The 17,166-nt window shown below is 51.0% G+C and overlaps 8 protein-coding genes and 1 non-coding gene across 9 annotated transcripts; 5 read left to right on the top strand and 4 right to left on the bottom strand.

Annotated features, from left to right (window-relative positions):
- Positions 1–10: 10 nt before the first annotated feature.
- EDD37DRAFT_639880 (autophagy-related protein 27) lies at positions 11–1,602 on the bottom strand. The gene is made up of 3 exons (XM_062817203.1): positions 1,012–1,602; positions 469–952; positions 11–407 (listed from the first exon to the last, which is right to left on the bottom strand). The coding sequence occupies exons 1-3, from the start codon at positions 1,274–1,276 to the stop codon at positions 212–214; spliced, it is 945 nt and encodes a 314-aa protein (XP_062667026.1). The 5' UTR covers positions 1,277–1,602; the 3' UTR covers positions 11–211.
- A 47-nt stretch (positions 1,603–1,649) lies between these two features.
- Positions 1,650–1,746, top strand: EDD37DRAFT_t23. The gene has a single exon. It is a non-coding gene; the product is annotated as a tRNA-Glu (tRNA).
- A 220-nt stretch (positions 1,747–1,966) lies between these two features.
- Positions 1,967–3,149, bottom strand: EDD37DRAFT_146497 (uncharacterized protein). Its single transcript, XM_062809626.1, has 2 exons — positions 2,728–3,149; positions 1,967–2,665 (listed from the first exon to the last, which is right to left on the bottom strand). Exons 1-2 carry the CDS (start codon positions 3,052–3,054, stop codon positions 2,132–2,134), a joined length of 861 nt encoding a protein of 286 aa, XP_062667027.1. The 5' UTR covers positions 3,055–3,149; the 3' UTR covers positions 1,967–2,131.
- A 634-nt stretch (positions 3,150–3,783) lies between these two features.
- EDD37DRAFT_146610 (mannosyl-oligosaccharide alpha-1,2-mannosidase) lies at positions 3,784–7,009 on the top strand. The gene is made up of 2 exons (XM_062809628.1): positions 3,784–6,501; positions 6,553–7,009. The coding sequence occupies exons 1-2, from the start codon at positions 3,896–3,898 to the stop codon at positions 6,587–6,589; spliced, it is 2,643 nt and encodes an 880-aa protein (XP_062667028.1). The 5' UTR covers positions 3,784–3,895; the 3' UTR covers positions 6,590–7,009.
- A 176-nt stretch (positions 7,010–7,185) lies between these two features.
- EDD37DRAFT_146596 (uncharacterized protein) lies at positions 7,186–10,207 on the top strand. The gene is made up of 7 exons (XM_062809627.1): positions 7,186–7,369; positions 7,426–7,518; positions 7,576–7,694; positions 7,751–7,973; positions 8,033–8,133; positions 8,182–8,338; positions 8,382–10,207. Exons 1-7 carry the CDS (start codon positions 7,318–7,320, stop codon positions 10,124–10,126), a joined length of 2,490 nt encoding a protein of 829 aa, XP_062667029.1. The 5' UTR covers positions 7,186–7,317; the 3' UTR covers positions 10,127–10,207.
- Positions 10,208–10,951: 744 nt separating this feature from the next.
- EDD37DRAFT_668816 (beta-1,4-N-acetylglucosaminyltransferase) lies at positions 10,952–11,727 on the bottom strand (the record flags this gene model as incomplete). The annotated part of the gene is made up of 3 exons (XM_062819332.1): positions 10,952–11,144; positions 11,195–11,333; positions 11,394–11,727. 3 exons carry the CDS (start codon positions 11,725–11,727, stop codon positions 10,952–10,954), a joined length of 666 nt encoding a protein of 221 aa, XP_062667030.1.
- A 152-nt stretch (positions 11,728–11,879) lies between these two features.
- Positions 11,880–13,256, top strand: EDD37DRAFT_146772 (mitochondrial ribosomal subunit protein-domain-containing protein). Its single transcript, XM_062809629.1, has 2 exons — positions 11,880–12,588; positions 12,654–13,256. Exons 1-2 carry the CDS (start codon positions 11,952–11,954, stop codon positions 13,187–13,189), a joined length of 1,173 nt encoding a protein of 390 aa, XP_062667031.1. The 5' UTR covers positions 11,880–11,951; the 3' UTR covers positions 13,190–13,256.
- Positions 13,257–13,322: 66 nt separating this feature from the next.
- Positions 13,323–14,570, bottom strand: EDD37DRAFT_653441 (uncharacterized protein; the record flags this gene model as incomplete). Its single annotated transcript, XM_062818569.1, has 1 exon — positions 13,323–14,570. The coding sequence occupies one exon, from the start codon at positions 14,568–14,570 to the stop codon at positions 13,323–13,325; it is 1,248 nt and encodes a 415-aa protein (XP_062667032.1).
- A 1,388-nt stretch (positions 14,571–15,958) lies between these two features.
- On the top strand, positions 15,959–17,044 carry EDD37DRAFT_147015 (SH3 domain-containing protein). Its single transcript, XM_062809631.1, has 3 exons — positions 15,959–16,205; positions 16,266–16,602; positions 16,651–17,044. The coding sequence occupies exons 1-3, from the start codon at positions 16,149–16,151 to the stop codon at positions 16,935–16,937; spliced, it is 681 nt and encodes a 226-aa protein (XP_062667033.1). The 5' UTR covers positions 15,959–16,148; the 3' UTR covers positions 16,938–17,044.
- Positions 17,045–17,166: the final 122 nt, after the last annotated feature.

Raw genomic sequence — 17,166 nt, forward strand, 5'->3', positions numbered from 1 at the left:
GTGCGCGAAGTCAGAGCCTGTAACCTGCATGCAGCAAGCTGAACCCGGCAGGATTGTAGGTATTATCAAGACATGTACTCGCATTACGTACCAGAAGTATCAAGTGGATGTTACGCCCACGCTATTTTCCCAGACGCAAACCCAGGCTCTTTTCATTATATAATCTACAAAAGTCCATCCAAGCTCCCTGTTTGACACGGCCTGGAGAGTATCATACAGCACTGTATCCGCCACGCGACCCACCGCCAGAAACCGTATCGACGACCTTTTTCGAGAAGTCCTTCACAAGATAAGGAAGATCCCGAATAGTATCTCCATGGGGCAGCAGGTCCCAACCTCGGGCACCGTAGCGGTTGTAATTGAGCCAGGAGCCGAATATCAGGTAGGCAGCGGTACCGAGAAAGGCACTGTTTCGCAAATGTCAGTATGGCTGGTCGGCCTCGCGGTTGAAGCTAGGGGAGAACATACATCAAGATAAACCACGTGAAGAAACCCCAACCGGTCTTCCTCGCTTCGTCACTGTCGGCATAATCTTCGCAGGCATATTTCGTGCGCCAGTTAAAGCGCACCACTTCGATCGCCTCTTTCCCGTCCACAGGACCGTAGCTGACGAACGTGAGGCTCGAGTCGGCCGGTGTGGTTTCATTCTTGTCTTCGTCCTTTTCGTCGTCCCTCTTCCTCCTGCGCTCTTCGTCATCATTACCGGTCCTCTCCTTGTCGCATTGCAGCTGGATGATAGCGCGCTGCTTCTTCTTATTGTAATAACCGCCGTTCAACTCGATCTGGAGACCATCCGCGTTCGAGTCCTGCGCTTTGAGTCTTGATACTTGTGGGTCGAGACTTGTGCCTGTCGATGCGTCGAAGTTGCCGGCAACGGGTATCACATTCTCGACTTCGACATGTTCCTGCTCCGGGTCATCCGCTGGGTTCCACGATCGAACTACGCCGCAGACTGTGCCGGTAGTTAGCATCTCATTCTTCTTCCGTAGTGAGTACGCTGCTATTGCTCACCTCTCGTTCCAGACGGACATTGGTCCGCGTCGGGGATTCCATCGGCCTTCTTGAGCGGTGCACAAAGATTGAGCGACCACGTTGTATTGTATTCCGCGGGCGGCCTCGACGTATCGTGAACTATTACCGAATGCGGGCCCGCGAGCTTCGATATGTCGAACTTCTTGTTGTCTACTCGGATGTGGTCGCAGTCTATTGATACCGCGGCCGCGAGCTGTGCAAGTAGGAAGGGTAATGAAAACAAGGTTGCGATAACTGTTTTCATGGTGCCAGTAGTTGTAGGATCGTAGAAGATGTCGAGGGTATTCAGGGTTCGGGATTGCGTGGACACGCAGCAGTGGTCTCTAGGTCGACCGTGGTGAATAATAGGTGTTCAAAGAGTGACGAGAATGTGAGATCAAGGGTGATTCCCAAGGTACGATCGAGGGTCTAGTTTGTGGAAGATGAGACCTCTTCGTCGATGCCGGTACAACTATCTCCATCTGCCTGCTTTGACAATGACATGATCGTCATTGAATGCCAAGAAAGAGACTAGCGCAAATGGTTATCTTCATAATTTGCAGTCCACAAATTTTGTCAAGATTTGACATCAGATCGTACTTCTCAACCATCGTTCTTTCAAAGAACGCTGACTCCGCTCCCCGATGGTGTAATGGTAACATACCTGGTTTTCATTAGAAGATCTGAGATTCGCATCTCTCCCAGGCGCCCCGGGTTCAATTCCCGGTCGAGGAAACTTCCTTTTTTGCTTTTTTTTAGTGCATTGGGTGCACAACTTTCGTTCCATCATCGCTCCCACGCGAAGCTGCGAGTGGCATGTCTGATGTTCCTCCTATTTCATCGATACGTTCCATATTGTCATTCTGGAGTCCTTCGCACATAACGAGACCAAACCTCAGACAAATGGGAAGGCATCGCTGTAAAGACCTACTAGCTTGACACTCCGCTGTTGCGAATTTGCTGGACCTTCACATATATATTCGATATTACTTCCTTTTAGAAGGTGCCACTTCTTCTGGAAATATGCTCGACGGGCAGAAGACATTGAACAACCTCATCCAAACTGATCAATTCATCGACTTTTCGTACTCTTCCAGTATGGCTGTGCTGGTGGTGATTTCTACGCTCCAACCGTTTTGGGATATACATGATATTGCCCAACCTCGAATCTCAAAACACCATCATTGCCTACGAATCGGCAAGGATCCACGAATAGCTTCACTCCCGCGTGGTCCGAGGTTATGTCGTACACACGGAGCAGGACAGAAAGGTGGGTCGGCCTGCTGCCCTCCTGGCTTGCACAATCTTTCGTTAACTTGTACTCGGGAGCGCTCATGTAGAGCCGTTCGTCTGCATTGTACGACGTAGTGGTTTTGACCTCGAGATAGTAGGTGATAGGAGTGACCTGTTGTCCAAAGAAGCGATCACTTTGGCTGGGTATCGTGACGGCTGGAAACCCTTCGTAACAATTGGCCTGCAGAAAGCGAGAGAGCTGGCCCGCGACGTCGGTGTAGACAATGTCTGCCGTCTCAGGGCCGTTGAACTGCAGTGAATCCGCGTAGTCTGGGTGGACTTTCACCTCGTTTCGGATCCGACTGCGCCACTTGTTCGCAGAGAATGCGTCAAGTGCTAGGTCCTTAAGCCTCTCGAATATCTGGCGGAGTTCTGAGTCAGTCAAAAATCACGAGATCATTGTCCTGGGCAGGGGCTACTCACATATAGTTCGCCAGCAGCACCGATCATGAAGTCGCGTGAAATGCCTCGTGGGCCGAAGAGACTTTCGGTATCAGGTTCACTCACAGCCGGCAGCGAAGAGTTCCCAGGAAGTGACGACAAAAGACCGCCCATATCGAGGGCGGTCTTGCCACTTGTGCTGGTAGAGAACCCGTTGTCGCCTGCTCCGGACCTAGGACGGACCGGAGTCGGCCAGTCTCTGATGTTCTGTTGGATGGCTTGGGGTTGATGAATACGTAGGGTAATGTAGCGCAGCACCAACAGATGCTGTGACAAACTGATGTAGACAGGAAGAAGCTGATTAGACATGACATGCTTGATCCTCGCCTTGATGTTCTACACGCTCTTCCGCGTGTCAAGGGGTGGACGCAGCTGCAAGAGGTAATGGCGCATGGGCGTCAAGAAAGAATACAATACCTTGAGCAGAGGACGAATTCCGCCTGATTTGGGCCTTGACGACGAGAGATGCGAGCACAGCTCGAGACCAACATGTTGACAAAATGAGAGTAACCAGCCTTGCGAGGTGTAAGAAGCTCTCACCGGCCATAGGGACGATATCCATGTATGACTTGTCACAGCAGCGCTGGATGTTCGTTCCCATGAGAGGTACAGTAGCAGCTGTAGCATGGCTTAAAGATGGAACACCCATACGGTGTTGAATATAAGAAGAAGACGTCTTATTTATCTGACCAGTTTGACGATCTAAAAGTAAATTATTGAGTTCGTTCCTCAATTGCAAAGGCGGGTCACTAAGCTTAAAGTATAGGCCTCGTGTGCCTTCCGCCCCTCCATGTTCCCATTGGCGGCCAGGGAAGTGCGACCCTGAGGCCGACGTAAGCGCAGATACAGACAGACGCAGATGCCTCTCCGGTCTTGCATTCCACAAGCACACCCAGTCACACCAACGTCGAATATACATGTTATAATCCCGGGATACCCTTGCCCGTTCGCCGCATATCGCCTGTCGCTCACTACTCATCCTCTGGGTCCTTTCGTGTTACCTTTGATATCATCACGGCGTATACTATCGTCGAGCCCGTCTCCTGAGTCGCCGCCATCTCCTTGCGCAGTCTCATGTCAAATGCAGTCCCAGGCACCATATTTGGACTGATGTGGCTCGCGTGCCCTTCAACACTCCCATAACGCCAATATGTTCCGCGTACGCCGCTATCGCATCTTCCTCGTGGTTGCCCTCGTCCTCGTCGGCACAGTCTATCATCTCACTCGAGTCAACAAGTGGGATGGTACGACCTTGGAAGGTCTCATGCGATTCAGACCTGATGCGGGTAAAACCCCCATCTCAGACTCTGCTGCCCCGCCAGAGCCTATCAGCCCGCCCTCTGTCAACAGCGACGCTCTCCCTCCGGAGATCAAGACGGCCCCTGCTGTCGCTGCACCTGTCGATTCTCAGTCCGCCGCAGTCTCAAACACCCCTGTTACGACCGCACCACTATCCTCTTCTGCCCCCGAATCCAAGACCACCCTGACAGGAGATGAGCTCTTAGTCAAGCAAACGAACATAGAGGAGGATTTTGGTGAGCGTGGTCAAGGCCGATATGAAGTGAAACAACGGCCGGATACTCAGTCCAAAGCATATTGGAGCCAGCAACCGGAACACTTCCCAGTGCCGACACAAAGCCTGATCACTCTACCGACTGGGCAACCCAAAACCTTGCCCAAGATTCAGTATGATTTCGGGCGGGAGTCATCAGCAGCGAAGACTGATCGCCAACGGAAGCAGTCAGCGATTCGGTTGGCTTTCAAACATGCCTGGAATGGATACAGAAATCATTCGATGCCTCATGATGAACTAATGCCTATATCAAAAGGCTCTGCAGACCCTTTCAACGGGTGGGGTGCAACGTTGGTAGACTCGTTGGATACGCTTTGGATCGTGGGTCTGCGTGACGACTTTGAGGAAGCTGTCGACGCCGTGGCCGAGATCGACTTCAAGACATCTGCCAGAAAGGATATCCCCCTTTTCGAGACAACGATACGCTACCTTGGCGGTCTAATCGCAGCATACGATGTTAGCGCCGGAAAGTATCGCATACTGCTTGACAAGGCAGTTGAGCTCGCTGAAGTCCTCATGGGTGCCTTTGACACGCCGAACAGAATGCCTATCGGTTACTATAATTGGGCGCCATCATATGCTTCACAACCACATAGAGCTGGCACTCATACTGTCATGTCTGAACTGGGATCGCTTGCGATGGAGTTCACAAGGCTGGCCCAGATCACTAAGGAGCAGAAATACTACGATGCAATAGCACGCGTCACCAACGCTCTCGAAAAGTGGCAGATGCAGACGGAAATCCCGGGACTGTGGCCCTTGAGATTGGATGCCTCGGGATGTAAGAAACCAGAGGTAGTCCGCACCGTCGGCACCGAGTCTCTGTCAATTCCTGTACTTTCGGACGAGCTTGAAGCAGACGCCCTTGTCAAGTCCCCAGCTGGTAGCGGAGAGATAGGAGACAACTCGAAAGAGTCCAGCACATTGCGAGAACGGCAAGTTCAGGTAGAACCAGTCCAGAAGGAGGAGCCTAGCGAAGACGAGGCACAGCCGATTGACGGAGGAGACGAGCCACTTCTCGTGACGAACACAGAATGGGCGGAGGACTATGACAGTGTCGACTGTGCTCCTCAGGCTCTCAACTATGAGCCGCATTCACTCGTCCACGCATACGGGATTGGAGCAATGGCCGACTCCACTTATGAGTATTTCCCCAAGATGCATGCGCTGCTAGGAGGTCTCAGTCCACAATATGAGTCTATGTATCTGGACTCCATGGATGCTGTGCGTCGGGAACTGCTCTTCCGACCCATGACTAAGGAGAACAACGACATTCTTTTCGCTGCCAAGCAGGACATAGCACCATTGGCAACGGAGTCATCGGAGAAGAAATCGACGGTCTATGAGGGGACTCATCTGGGTTGTTTCGCGGGCGGCATGGTTGCCCTGGGTGCCAAGATGTTTGATATCTCTGGCGATATGAGTATTGCCGAAAAGCTCACGGATGGCTGCGTATGGGCTTATGCGTCGACACCTATAGGTGTGATGCCGGAGGCTTTTCAGTTGGTACCTTGCGACAGTCTCACTGCTTGCACGTGGAACGAGACCAAATGGCACGAAGCTCTCGATCCAAACCGTGAGCAACGGATTGCGGCGGTCAAGGCGTACAATCTCTATCAGCAAAGGTTACATGAGGAGATGCTGGATGAGGTGGAAAGCTCGACAGATGACTCATCTCCTTCACATGTGACTTCAGATCCTAGCATGGGGAAGAGAGACGGAGTATCATTTAGCCATGACGATGGACAACTTTCCAAGCCTTCCTCGTCGGATACCGACTCCAGTCTCGAATCGGAGCAGATGAAACCGCCGGAATACGTGCCACGAGTACCACTCTCTCACGAGAAATATGTTGCTGCCAGGATCATGGAGGAAAGATTGCCGCCAGGATATACAAGAATCAGCGGCCGCTACTATACACTTCGACCTGAAGCCATTGAGTCGGTATGGTATATGTATCGAATCACTGGTGACGAGTCATGGAGAGAAAAGGGATGGAACATGTTTGACGCAGTGGACAGGGCCACCAAAACAGAGATTGGCAATGCCGCCATCACGGACGTGACGAGCCAGCTGAACGAGCATGAAGATTCCATGGAGTCTTTCTGGTTGGCCGAGACATTGAAGTATTTTTATCTGTTGTTCAGCGAGCCTGATTTGATCAGTTTGGACGACTATGTTTTGTAAGTGATGGTCACGCGTGGTTCTGCGAATGTGTGCTGACAGCTTGACAGGAATACCGAAGCGCATCCATTCAGACGACCGACATGATGTTGGCAGTCGCCTGTATCAAGGGCTTGCTAGACTTCGACGTGGCCAAATTCTTGATAGGAAGCGTTGGTACCACAGGGTATAAGTACGTGGTATAATGGTATTATCCGTTGTCAAGGACGAATGACGCACTGTATTAGTGATCCTGGGGGCATCGCTCTCGCGCGCCTCGATATGTACTCTGTATGCCTTGACGAAGGATGAGCAGGCCTTCTGATCCGCATTGGGTGCACTTGTATCAATACAATTCCATGATATTCATTATCAAATGGCTATGCTGCTCAAGAACTGTTTATATAGATAGGAGAGGTGGTGATTCAGTGTGTGCTGAATGCTGGTTGTTAGTTGCTATGAGGACTTCCACTCCACTGCACGTGCCTGGAAAGAGGAATCGATCCGCGTATACTTTGCGGCAAGTCCAAGTTGAGGGCCACCATCAGCGTCATTCTGTTTGCCAACTGTGAAGTGACTTTCACTCCACCTTCCATGTTTATCACACCTACGAGTTGCGCTACTTCTGAACTGGAGATACCTTACCGTCGCTCTCTGCTATTGTTCCTGTTATTCTTTCTCCCATGATTAATCCCCCCCTGTTCGAGTCGCGACGCCTACTGCCTTCATGTCAACCCATGCCCGCGATTCTTTTCTCATGACGAGCGACCGTTCGCAGTATTGTCCTTCCCACCAATTACCAACCTTCCCAAAGACGATATGAAGCTGTTCATAGTATGGAACACGAAGATGCTTCTGGCTTCGAGGACGAAGACCAGTTCTGGGCCGGTGAGGGTTCCCGCATCCAAGGAAACAAGTCCGCGTTCTGACTGTTCTATTTCCAGTTCTCGACAAGACAATCTCGAAAGAATGTGATAATCATGGCAGCATCGATGATACCTTGCGATCCTACCTAGACCTAATCGGAGCCGGTCGAGGTATGTTAGAAGAATAGGCAGACAGCGGATGTGATTGCTCATACAAATGGACTACAGAACGCTTTCTACAGTCCGACTACGACCTGAGCGTATGCGCCTACAGGCTACGACAGTCGGATCTTTTTGCAACGCACACCGACTACATACGGAGGCAGTTTATCCAATGCTTGATCGAGGTGCGTACAATTTTTGATAGCAGTGCAACTGGGCGTGCTGACTGCTCGGAATCAAGGACGATGAGCCGTATGTCGTGTTGGTTGCGACACTGTTCCTCATAGCCGATGCACAAGCACACGAAGCGACATACGAATTGTTGAATGACGAAGGCGCCTTTCCCAGACTCGTGGACTTGATATCAAGTCCAAAGAGACATGGCCATGAAGAGATACACAGATCCCTTATGGAGCTGCTCTACGAAATGTCCCGCATCCAAAAGATCAAAACCAACGATCTGGGTACGTCCACCGTCACTTAAGCAGAGCGTGACCATTCTAATCCCATGTCATCGAAATAGCACACGTCGATGATGAGTTCATCAAGTTGTTGTTCCAAATCATAGAACGGGTGTCCGACGATGTAAATGATCCATATCATTATCCCACCATTCGTGTTCTGGTGAGTGAGGTTAGCATAGTCATGGGCAAACCAGCTGACTATTCTCAGCTGGTCCTAAATGAACAATTCATGGTTGCTGCACACGATCCTGAGAGCCCGCAGTCAGGAATACCTCTCACCAACAAGGTGATCAAGGTCCTCTCGGCTCATGGAAGTGTTTACAAGACGTTTGGCGAGAATATCATATTGTTGTTGAATCGAGAAGGTATGAACAGTATGATCTGTTAAGCTTGTACTGACGATCATAGACGAGACTTCGCTGCAGTTGCTGACATTGAAACTGCTGTATCTGCTTTTCACCACTCCTCCGACCTATGAATACTTCTACACCAACGACCTTCGAGTTCTGGTTGACATCTTGATGCGAAATCTACTGGACTTACCGGAAGAGGCCACGTCTCTACGGCATACATACCTGCGTGTCTTCTACCCGCTTCTCGAACATACGCAATTGCAATTTCCCCCACATTACAAGAGAGACGAGATACGCAAACTGCTCAGCGTGTTGGGTGGAGGCCAAATCACTGATCATACGGAAGATGAGAACGGGGTCCATCATTGGGGTCATTTTGATGCGGTAGATGAGACGACTAGACGACTTGTCAAGCGATGCGAAGGCGTGAGCTGGCTGGCTGATCCCGAATCTGAGCCTCTCACACGCGTGGAGTCTCCTATCGACGATGGAGCATCTGATCTCTCCTCCCCAACCTCTCCAAGCAAAGGGAAACCACCTGCTCTACCGACGCCTCGCAAGTTGAAAAAGCGGAACTCTTCCAAAGCATCCACGTTGACTATCGGTCAGTATCTTACTCCGCAACTTGAAGACGCCAGGAAATCAAGCCTCAGTATGATGGAGGTAGCAGCACAGAGAGAGAAGCCCGGCGTTATTACACCAAGCAGAAATCCTACCATGAAGCATAATCTTCGCACCGAAATAATGCACAAGAAAGAAATGCCGCCACCTCCTCCGCAAGCGAGAAGATCTGGCTGGATGAGACCTAAGATGCAAGGGCAGCCAACCGAGATCGAAGTCGCTAAAGCGGAGTCCACCGATTCAGCGCCTGAAACAAAGCCAGAAATCCCTGATCATCACCATCACCATCACAGTCCGCATCCACCTCTATCCATAAATCGTCTAAAGCACCAACAAACACCGCCGCAGCAGAAGGAAGTGGGGAGAAGCTCTAGTCTGACGGGGCCGCCTCCTGTACCCTCACACCATAAAGGCCATTTCAACAAGAAGCCGCCACCTGCACCCAAGGCACGAAGGTGGAGAAAGGACAGCGGTGATAAAGGTGTTCCCAGAGAACCCGGGAAATTTAGTGCCAATCTCCCGTCAATCGTGACAACGATAACAAGTGGAGAGAGACTTCCTAGCGACAGTTCCTTTTCAGCATTCTCGTCTCAGGAGAATACACTGAGTCCCCCGGGACCAGACTCCGCCAACAATGAGAAGGTGGGAGTCAGGGAAGCTCTAGGAAAGGCCCAGGAGAAGGCCCATGAGGAGATTACAGATACTTTGGAACATGTTGAATTTAATGGGAAGTCGAGAGACGAGCGTCAGGATCAACAAAAGCCTAGTGATGAAGCGAAAAAGGAAGATGGAGGTTTAGAAAACGTCCAAGAGGATGCTGAAGAGTTTGACTTCGATGATGATGCTGAAACGAGTCGGTCACAGTCCCAGGACGATATGGATCAGGCGTTCCATGATGCAGCACAGTCTCTCTCCCACACAACTTCCCGTGCGTCACCCGCTCCTCGACCGCAGGATCTGGATTCGACGTTGGTCTCAAGTGCGACAACGATGCCAGCCCCAAGAATGGTTCTCACACCACCAGCGCAAGAACCTTTGAGGGGCGTGCCGGGGCCTCAATACGCGTTGGAGCGCAGTCCTTTCTTGACCGATGAAGAGACGGAAAGTGATAACGAAATTGATGACAATGATGAGGATAATGGCACCAGAAGAAGGCATGAGCATGAGAGGAAACAATGAGTTTTGAGTGTATGGAGAACTGCACATCAAACGAGACGACATCCATGAATGAATGATGGAAGATGCCGAGTTAGGCATGCCAAAAAGATCCTGTTGATTCTATACTTGAGTGACCTGTGGCTGGTTCTTTCCCTGAAACGAGACAAGGAAAACTGTCTAGACCTAATGATAATCAATCATCCATGAATAATTCTGTATTTGACCTTGTGGAACTCCATAAGATTGGACAAGAGGGCGCGCTTCGTCCGAACACCTGAGTCTACCACAGATGGGTCTGCCGGTTGCCAAAGTCTGAGCGACACGAAATGCATCTGCATAATAGCTGTCCTGTCCTCGCGCTCGCGAGTGGCCTTGTAGCAGGATAACCAATAAAAACCTGCCTCTAGAACCATCGTGGCTGTTACATGGTCGACACCAGCGCCAGATATATCGCTTCGACATCACGGTAGTGCCGCGGATCGCGGTTGGCCCATCTTCTGCTGTCGAGTCAAAGCCTGGCTGACTTACTCGCCGCCTTGAAAGACACTGTTGGCTAAAACTGGGCCGTCGTAGGCACCCTGTTGCTGAGCCTTAGTCCTCAAGCTCGAGGCCATGCTCCGGGCAGGCCGGTTTATCCTGGTTTCTTGGGCCTGGATTTTGATCTGGGTAGCCGGACTTTGTCGTGACGGCGGTGGCTAAGTTGTCGAAGGTGGTGCTGCGAGCCGTATAATGGACAGTCAGGTCCGCCGGAGCTGCTCTCTAGACGTGTCTTGACATCAAGGGCCCTTTTGACGGTTTGAATTCTTGCTCGGCTCGAACCGGTGGTGTGGATGGTACGGCTGTCATTCAGTCCAATTGCCAGCCCATTTCCTCGGCCAGGACATCCGCGATGCCGTTCTCGTATTTCTCATCGCCGGAGCGAAGTGGTGGCCATTTCTTCATTCTTCTTCGGAGAGTTTCGACCTGGGATATGGAGGATGCCAGATCACTAAAGGCGAAAATCAAGTCAAAATGTTGATTCGGGTCATATACGCACATGCTTCGCAGAGCGTATCATAAAGACAGGGCAAGAAATGGGTAGTGACTCACTCTATCTTTCCGTAAACAACGTAGTCTTGTTCGGCAAGTGCCTCCGCCAACTCGACTTGATGGTTATGCAGGAGGTCTGTGTTCGGGACGACCACGATCGGGATGCCCACCCTAAGGACATCCAATACTGAGCCGGACCCTATGAGATATTTCTTGTTAGCAGAACTGTGGTTGTGAGTGTCGTTTCAAGACGACATACCTGCGTGACTAATGACCATGCCTTCGTCGGCAGCGGATCTCCCCTTGACAACGGCAATCTCTTCTCTCAGACCTGTTTTGTCGAAGCCGAATCCAGTGATAAGAAATCCCGTCTTCACCAGCAACGAGTTTGGATCGTCGGTCCTTTGCCGGAAGACGGCTTCTCCTTCATGATCGCCATACTGCACGCGTAGTTCTGTGTACCCAGCTTGCTGCAATGCTTGGATGAATTCGTCCGCCAATACGGCCTTGATGAGACTGTTAAATGGTGCTGTTGCACCAATCGTCACGAAGCATCTCTTTTTCGATGCACCACTTGCTTGAATGTTCGCCATATCCAAAATTGTCGCTGGATCAAGTCGGATATCAAAGGAATAGGATGAAGGAACGTTGGTTCACGCGGCAAAGTAGCGTGTATACTCCACCGTAGCTACAAGCCAAGCAGTACGTCGGATCATCGAGTCTCATGTTCTCCAATATCTCGCATGTCTCGGGGAAATTTCATGGATGTCTTCGTCAACGCTCATGCGATCAGGTTGGCTTGACCTTGACCCAGAGCATGGCCAACCCAGCACGGCATCTATGCCGCAGCATATTCCAGGTCACTCGACAGATACCTGTGAAGCGGAAATGTCAACAGCAATGCCCCGTCCGGCACCGCACGGCTGCTCCGTTCCGACAGCTCTCGACGACATGCTTGCGGCGAGCGGACGGACCTCCTGCTCGACAACCGGCACAAAACGCGGAAACTGATCTCGACGAGAGCGAAGACACCGACCCAAGCGAATACCTTACGCCCAGCACACCTATTTCCGTCGCTGATCTCGATCGCCAAGAGCGCGCAGATTACGAGGTGCTCACGAAACCCCAGCAAGAGGAATACCTGGCGCTGCAGAACCACTATGCCGCCATGTTCGAATCTATCGACGCCGACCCTGCGATGGACGATATCGCCATGCAAGTTGATCGCCAGGTCGACAGCGAGGTCGAGCCGCTTGATTTCCCGGAAGACCAATTGCCCCGTCGGGACATGAATTTCTGGGCGGTGGACGAAGACGACGAGTTCGGACAAGTGGAAGAGGAGGCACCGTGGGACGACTCGGCCATTACGTCCGTTGCACACAGTGAGCTCGAAGTACATCGCGAGGTCAGGGAGTATACCAGAGTGATTGCATGGGACATGCCGCTTCTCAATCGTATGTGTAAACCCGACTACGAACAATTGTGCCCTTCCATTTGCTAACGCAATGTGCTGCCACAGAGTTCGCAAAACCGTTCCAACCCCCAACAGAAGCCACGCCGCTCCGTTTTCGATACACGACGTATATGGGCGAAGTGCATCCGGCGGCGAAAAAGGTGGTAGTACAATTTTGTACGAAAGATTTGCCCAATCTGACTGAAGCGCAACGGATGAAACTGATCAAACTCGTTGGACCCCGGTACAATCCTGACACGGATATGGTCAAAATGTCGTGCGAGAAATTCGAAGCTGCTGCTCAGAATAAACGGTACCTAGGCGATCTCGTGAACAAGTTGGTTGATGAGGCGAGGGTTGGTGCGGATAAATTCGAAGACATCCCAGTTGACTTGCGACACCACAAATCGAAGAAGAGGGCCGAGTTTCCGGAAGAATGGAAGATGAAGCCTGCACGAGTTCAGCAATTACTGTCAGCAAGGCAGTCCCAAAGACTTCTGCAGGCAAACGAGATACCGGTCGTCGATGGGGCGGAGACAGTCAAAAGCTATGTACGAGCCATCAGTGGGAATCGAGGGGGCCGTGAGCAGAGGACATTGTAAAAACATTCCATTCTAGATTCTGGGTATCATAAAGAAAACGCCATGCTGGTCGTTACGACGCTTCTCAACATCTGCAATGTTCGATTTGGCCGCAGACCTTCCTCCCTGTCAAACCCCTGAATGACCTCCGGCTCTACTTCTTTCTGGCTGCGCCACCTCTGCCGCGCTTTGCGCCAGTCTTTCCCTTGCCTGGAGTGGCCTTCTTGGTCGTGGTCTTGTTGCTGCTAGCCTCAGCGCTGGCTGCAGCCAGACGCTCGGCCTGTTCCTCCTCCCACCCAGCTTGCTCCTTCCTTCTGATCTGCGCCATCAGGTCATTGGGTTCCTCTCCATTGCTGAATGTGTCGCTGGCGAGATCTTCGTGTCCGACGAGCACTGATCGGCGTTCTGGCTTCAGAGATTTGTACTTTTCCATCAGAGCTTTGCGCTCCTTCTCTTCTGCCTCGTCCAACTTCAAGGCTGCCGCCATTTTCTCCTCCTCGCTTTTTCTTTCGTTTTCGCGTTCTTGTTCAGCTTTCTTGGCATCGCGACCATTGAATCTGTTGAATCCACCAAGACCACGACCATGGTACGAAGACCCAAGCTGATTGCGGATCATTCGCTTGGCATCATCGCCCACGCGGAAGCCTCTAGCTGCAGCATTTGGATCGACGATACCGAAGCTTGGTTTGCTTTGACCGTTTTCGACGTGAAGACTGCCGAGTCCATGGCGCTGGCGGTACCAAAGTGGGATGTCTGTGAAGCCGACTGTCAGGAGGGTCTCGAGGTCTGTTGGCATTTCGTGTTTGTAAATGCAACCTTGTTGCGCAAAGTCGCATTCGCCTTTTCGGAGCCAGTACGAACAGTAGACTTTCTGACCAGTGATTGGAACGCTTGTTGGTGGCTTGACATCTTCTGGTGCTGCATTCTTTCTCCAAGCAGGAACGGCAGCAGGCTCTGGGCTTGTAGTGGCGCTTGGGTTGGCTGAGGTGCGTGTAGCAGTGGCAGCTGATTGGTTGAAAGAGATTGTAGAATTGCTGGAGGAGTCGTTCAGGTGCTGTTCTGGGAAAGGTGACGCAGCAGGGAGGACAAATGGAGAAGTAGCCTGGTCGGTAGGGAACGATACTACTGGTTTGCTGGCTTGGGGTATGCTAGCCCGTGAAGGAAGCACGCCACTGAAGTGATCAGACTTGGTGTTGTTGACCCCCTCGACCACGTAGAATTGGTGACGAGACTCGCAGAATCCAAGTGGTGTCATTCCGGCGATGTTGAATGCTGTGAGGCTTCGAGGTACACCACGGATCTGTACATTGGCTGGCAACTCGTCCAAGGCGATCAGAGGGACCAAGGCACCATTCTGGCGAGTGATGAAATACTGTGGTTTGAGGGTGGTATTGTTTGCCATTGTGTCCGTTGAGCTGGTCAAGCAGAGATATTCTGGCAAGTCAGTTGATATATATTGAAGAGCTCAGGTATGCAAGGCAAGCAAATGAGAAGAGACTTTGTAGAGACTTGTTGAAAGAGGAAGAGTGAAAGTTGTAGTAGAAAGAAATCTTTATAGGCAAGTGATTGCAACTGCCTGGGCTGGCGCGCATCGAGTGAAGGGAAGTGACATTGTCACTCGCAATCTCGAATGGGTAGAGACGGTGAATGGTGCATTGAGAGGTGAAGGACTTACAATGGGCACAATAGGATGATGCTGGTGAATGCTCTCACAGGGCCTGGAAGCTGATTGGTTAAGACTGGAGAGAAGGCTGTGACTTCAATAGGTATATTGTTCTTGAGTCAACGCACGTAATAGTGATGGTACTGAATAGCAAGATGGAGGAATGACAATAGAGGCTCATAACTGATGGATTTTATAACGAGGAGACCTCCCAGCGTTTGCGCATCTGAACATGTCAAACGGTCCATGGTGTCTGCGACAATTGTTGAACATTGTGTGAGATGATTGCGAACGAACAATCCGCTAAAGCAAACAACGGATCTCAGCACAGAGACAAACCTGAAGAAACAACGAAAGATGTTGCAGTGCGCAATGGCAAACCTAGGCCAATGCTGCTGGTGTGCTGCAGGAACTCATTGTGATATGTATCAGTCCGAATTGACACAAGGAAGACCTGCGGCTCTCTGCACACGAACAGTATTCGCGTGCATGAATTAAGGTCCACTAACATTCATGCAAGGTACCAGGGACAATGAATGTGCGCATCATTGAGGATGGAGGATGATGGATGCTAGGCAGTTTGCAACAGAATCGCAATGAGAGTACAGTCAGCAAACAGATGGTCTAGACAAGAAGGTGTTTATGAAAGAAGTTGGCCGTGGTGAGTCAGGCACCCACCGGCTGGTTTGATGCCACTAAATCCTACCCTAAACCATAGCAGTATAAGCGTAGTATGCCGGCTGCTTGGCATAAACTATGAACCTGTTTTTACGGTCAAATTGTTCATGGGCATATGGCGTGATCGTGCATGATCAAGCCAGAATGCCTGCCATCAATGGTCATTCCAGCACCAATGCCTTGGTCAGACAGCAAGATATCCTCGACAATCATGATCCCGGTACTGCTAGTATTGGATCCAAACCGGCGGCTTTCTGAGACACTTGTGCATCCCCGCTACCAGTTATGACTGTCCTTGAGTGGTTTTTGTACTCCAGGAGGCATAGGCTGTGTTGCGCGCGCAGTCCATCCTAATATCCGAGCCCCGGCATTATTATTGCACCAAGCATTACAAGCAGGAAGCCAAATCTCAACTACCAGAACCACTCACCAATCGACACCTCAGACTGCGCCTCACCTTTACCGTAACTTTGTACCAACTCATCCCGTGCCATCTTGTGATCTCCTTCTCATCGACGACACGCCTTTACCGCCCACAAAGGCTGATTTCACTATCCTCCCTTCTATCTCTTTCGCCTCATATTTCTCTGGTGCTGTCCATCCTCATACGCGTCCGAGTTCCTGTTTCACCGTGAAGCAATGGCCACCGAGGCCTCAATCGCTCTCACAAATCGCTCTCTCCGTACCATTCGAACAGTGCGTACTCTCATCACGCAATCGCTGCAATTCTCAATCACCATACTAATCGTGCCACAGGAACTCGAATTCCTCACAGATACATCCATCATCTCCCCTGAACAGCTGTCGTCAATTCTTGCCCAACTTCCTGCTCAGACACCGCTACATGCTCCTTTACAGGCTCCGGCAACTGCCTCCACAACCACGCCAGTCGAGCAATTTTCGAACCTGAATCTGAAAGAACATTATGCTCCAGTCCCTACGCCCGCCCCTCTCCCTCCTCCAGCCTACGTCCATACGCCTCAGATCTTATGTGTTGCAACAGCGTTATACGCATACAGCCCGACGGATGCCGGAGATTTGGCGCTGCAGCAAGGTGATCGGATACAGGTCATAGAACACATGAACAATGATTGTACGTGCCCATCACTCGATGAGATGATACGTCACTAACAATAGACAGGGTGGAGAGGCCGAAATGAGCGGACTGGCTTGGAGGGCATTTTCCCTCGCAGTTATGTCAACGTTGTCGACGACAAACGACCACCGATGATGCCGCCACAATCGTCAGACTACGGAAACATGCCACTACAGGTAGCCCAGCCAGGCGCCATTACTCCAGGCTCCGATGGACGAAAATACAGCAAACTCGAGGAACAAGGCAAGAAATTCGGAAAGAAGATGGGCAATGCTGCCATTTTCGGAGCTGGCGCTACCATTGGCAGCAACATTGTCAATGGCATATTCTAATGATGGAATTCGACTTCTTTAATGTTCAATATTGAGCCATGGGCTACGACTACGAAATTGGGTAAAGACATCTTTCGACCACAAGCCAGGGGAGAAAGTACAAGTACCGCGAGGGAATGTTAATGGACCAACACCAAAACTGGGAATTTTTTTATGTCAACGGGGCTGCATGGGAACGGCGCAAATTTCGGAATATGATGATGATTCGACTGGTTAAGACTTCAAAATC

This window comes from Exophiala viscosa, assembly GCF_022695815.1.
Source record: "Exophiala viscosa unplaced genomic scaffold EDD37scaffold_11, whole genome shotgun sequence".
Taxonomy (NCBI): Eukaryota; Fungi; Ascomycota; class Eurotiomycetes; order Chaetothyriales; family Herpotrichiellaceae; genus Exophiala; species Exophiala viscosa.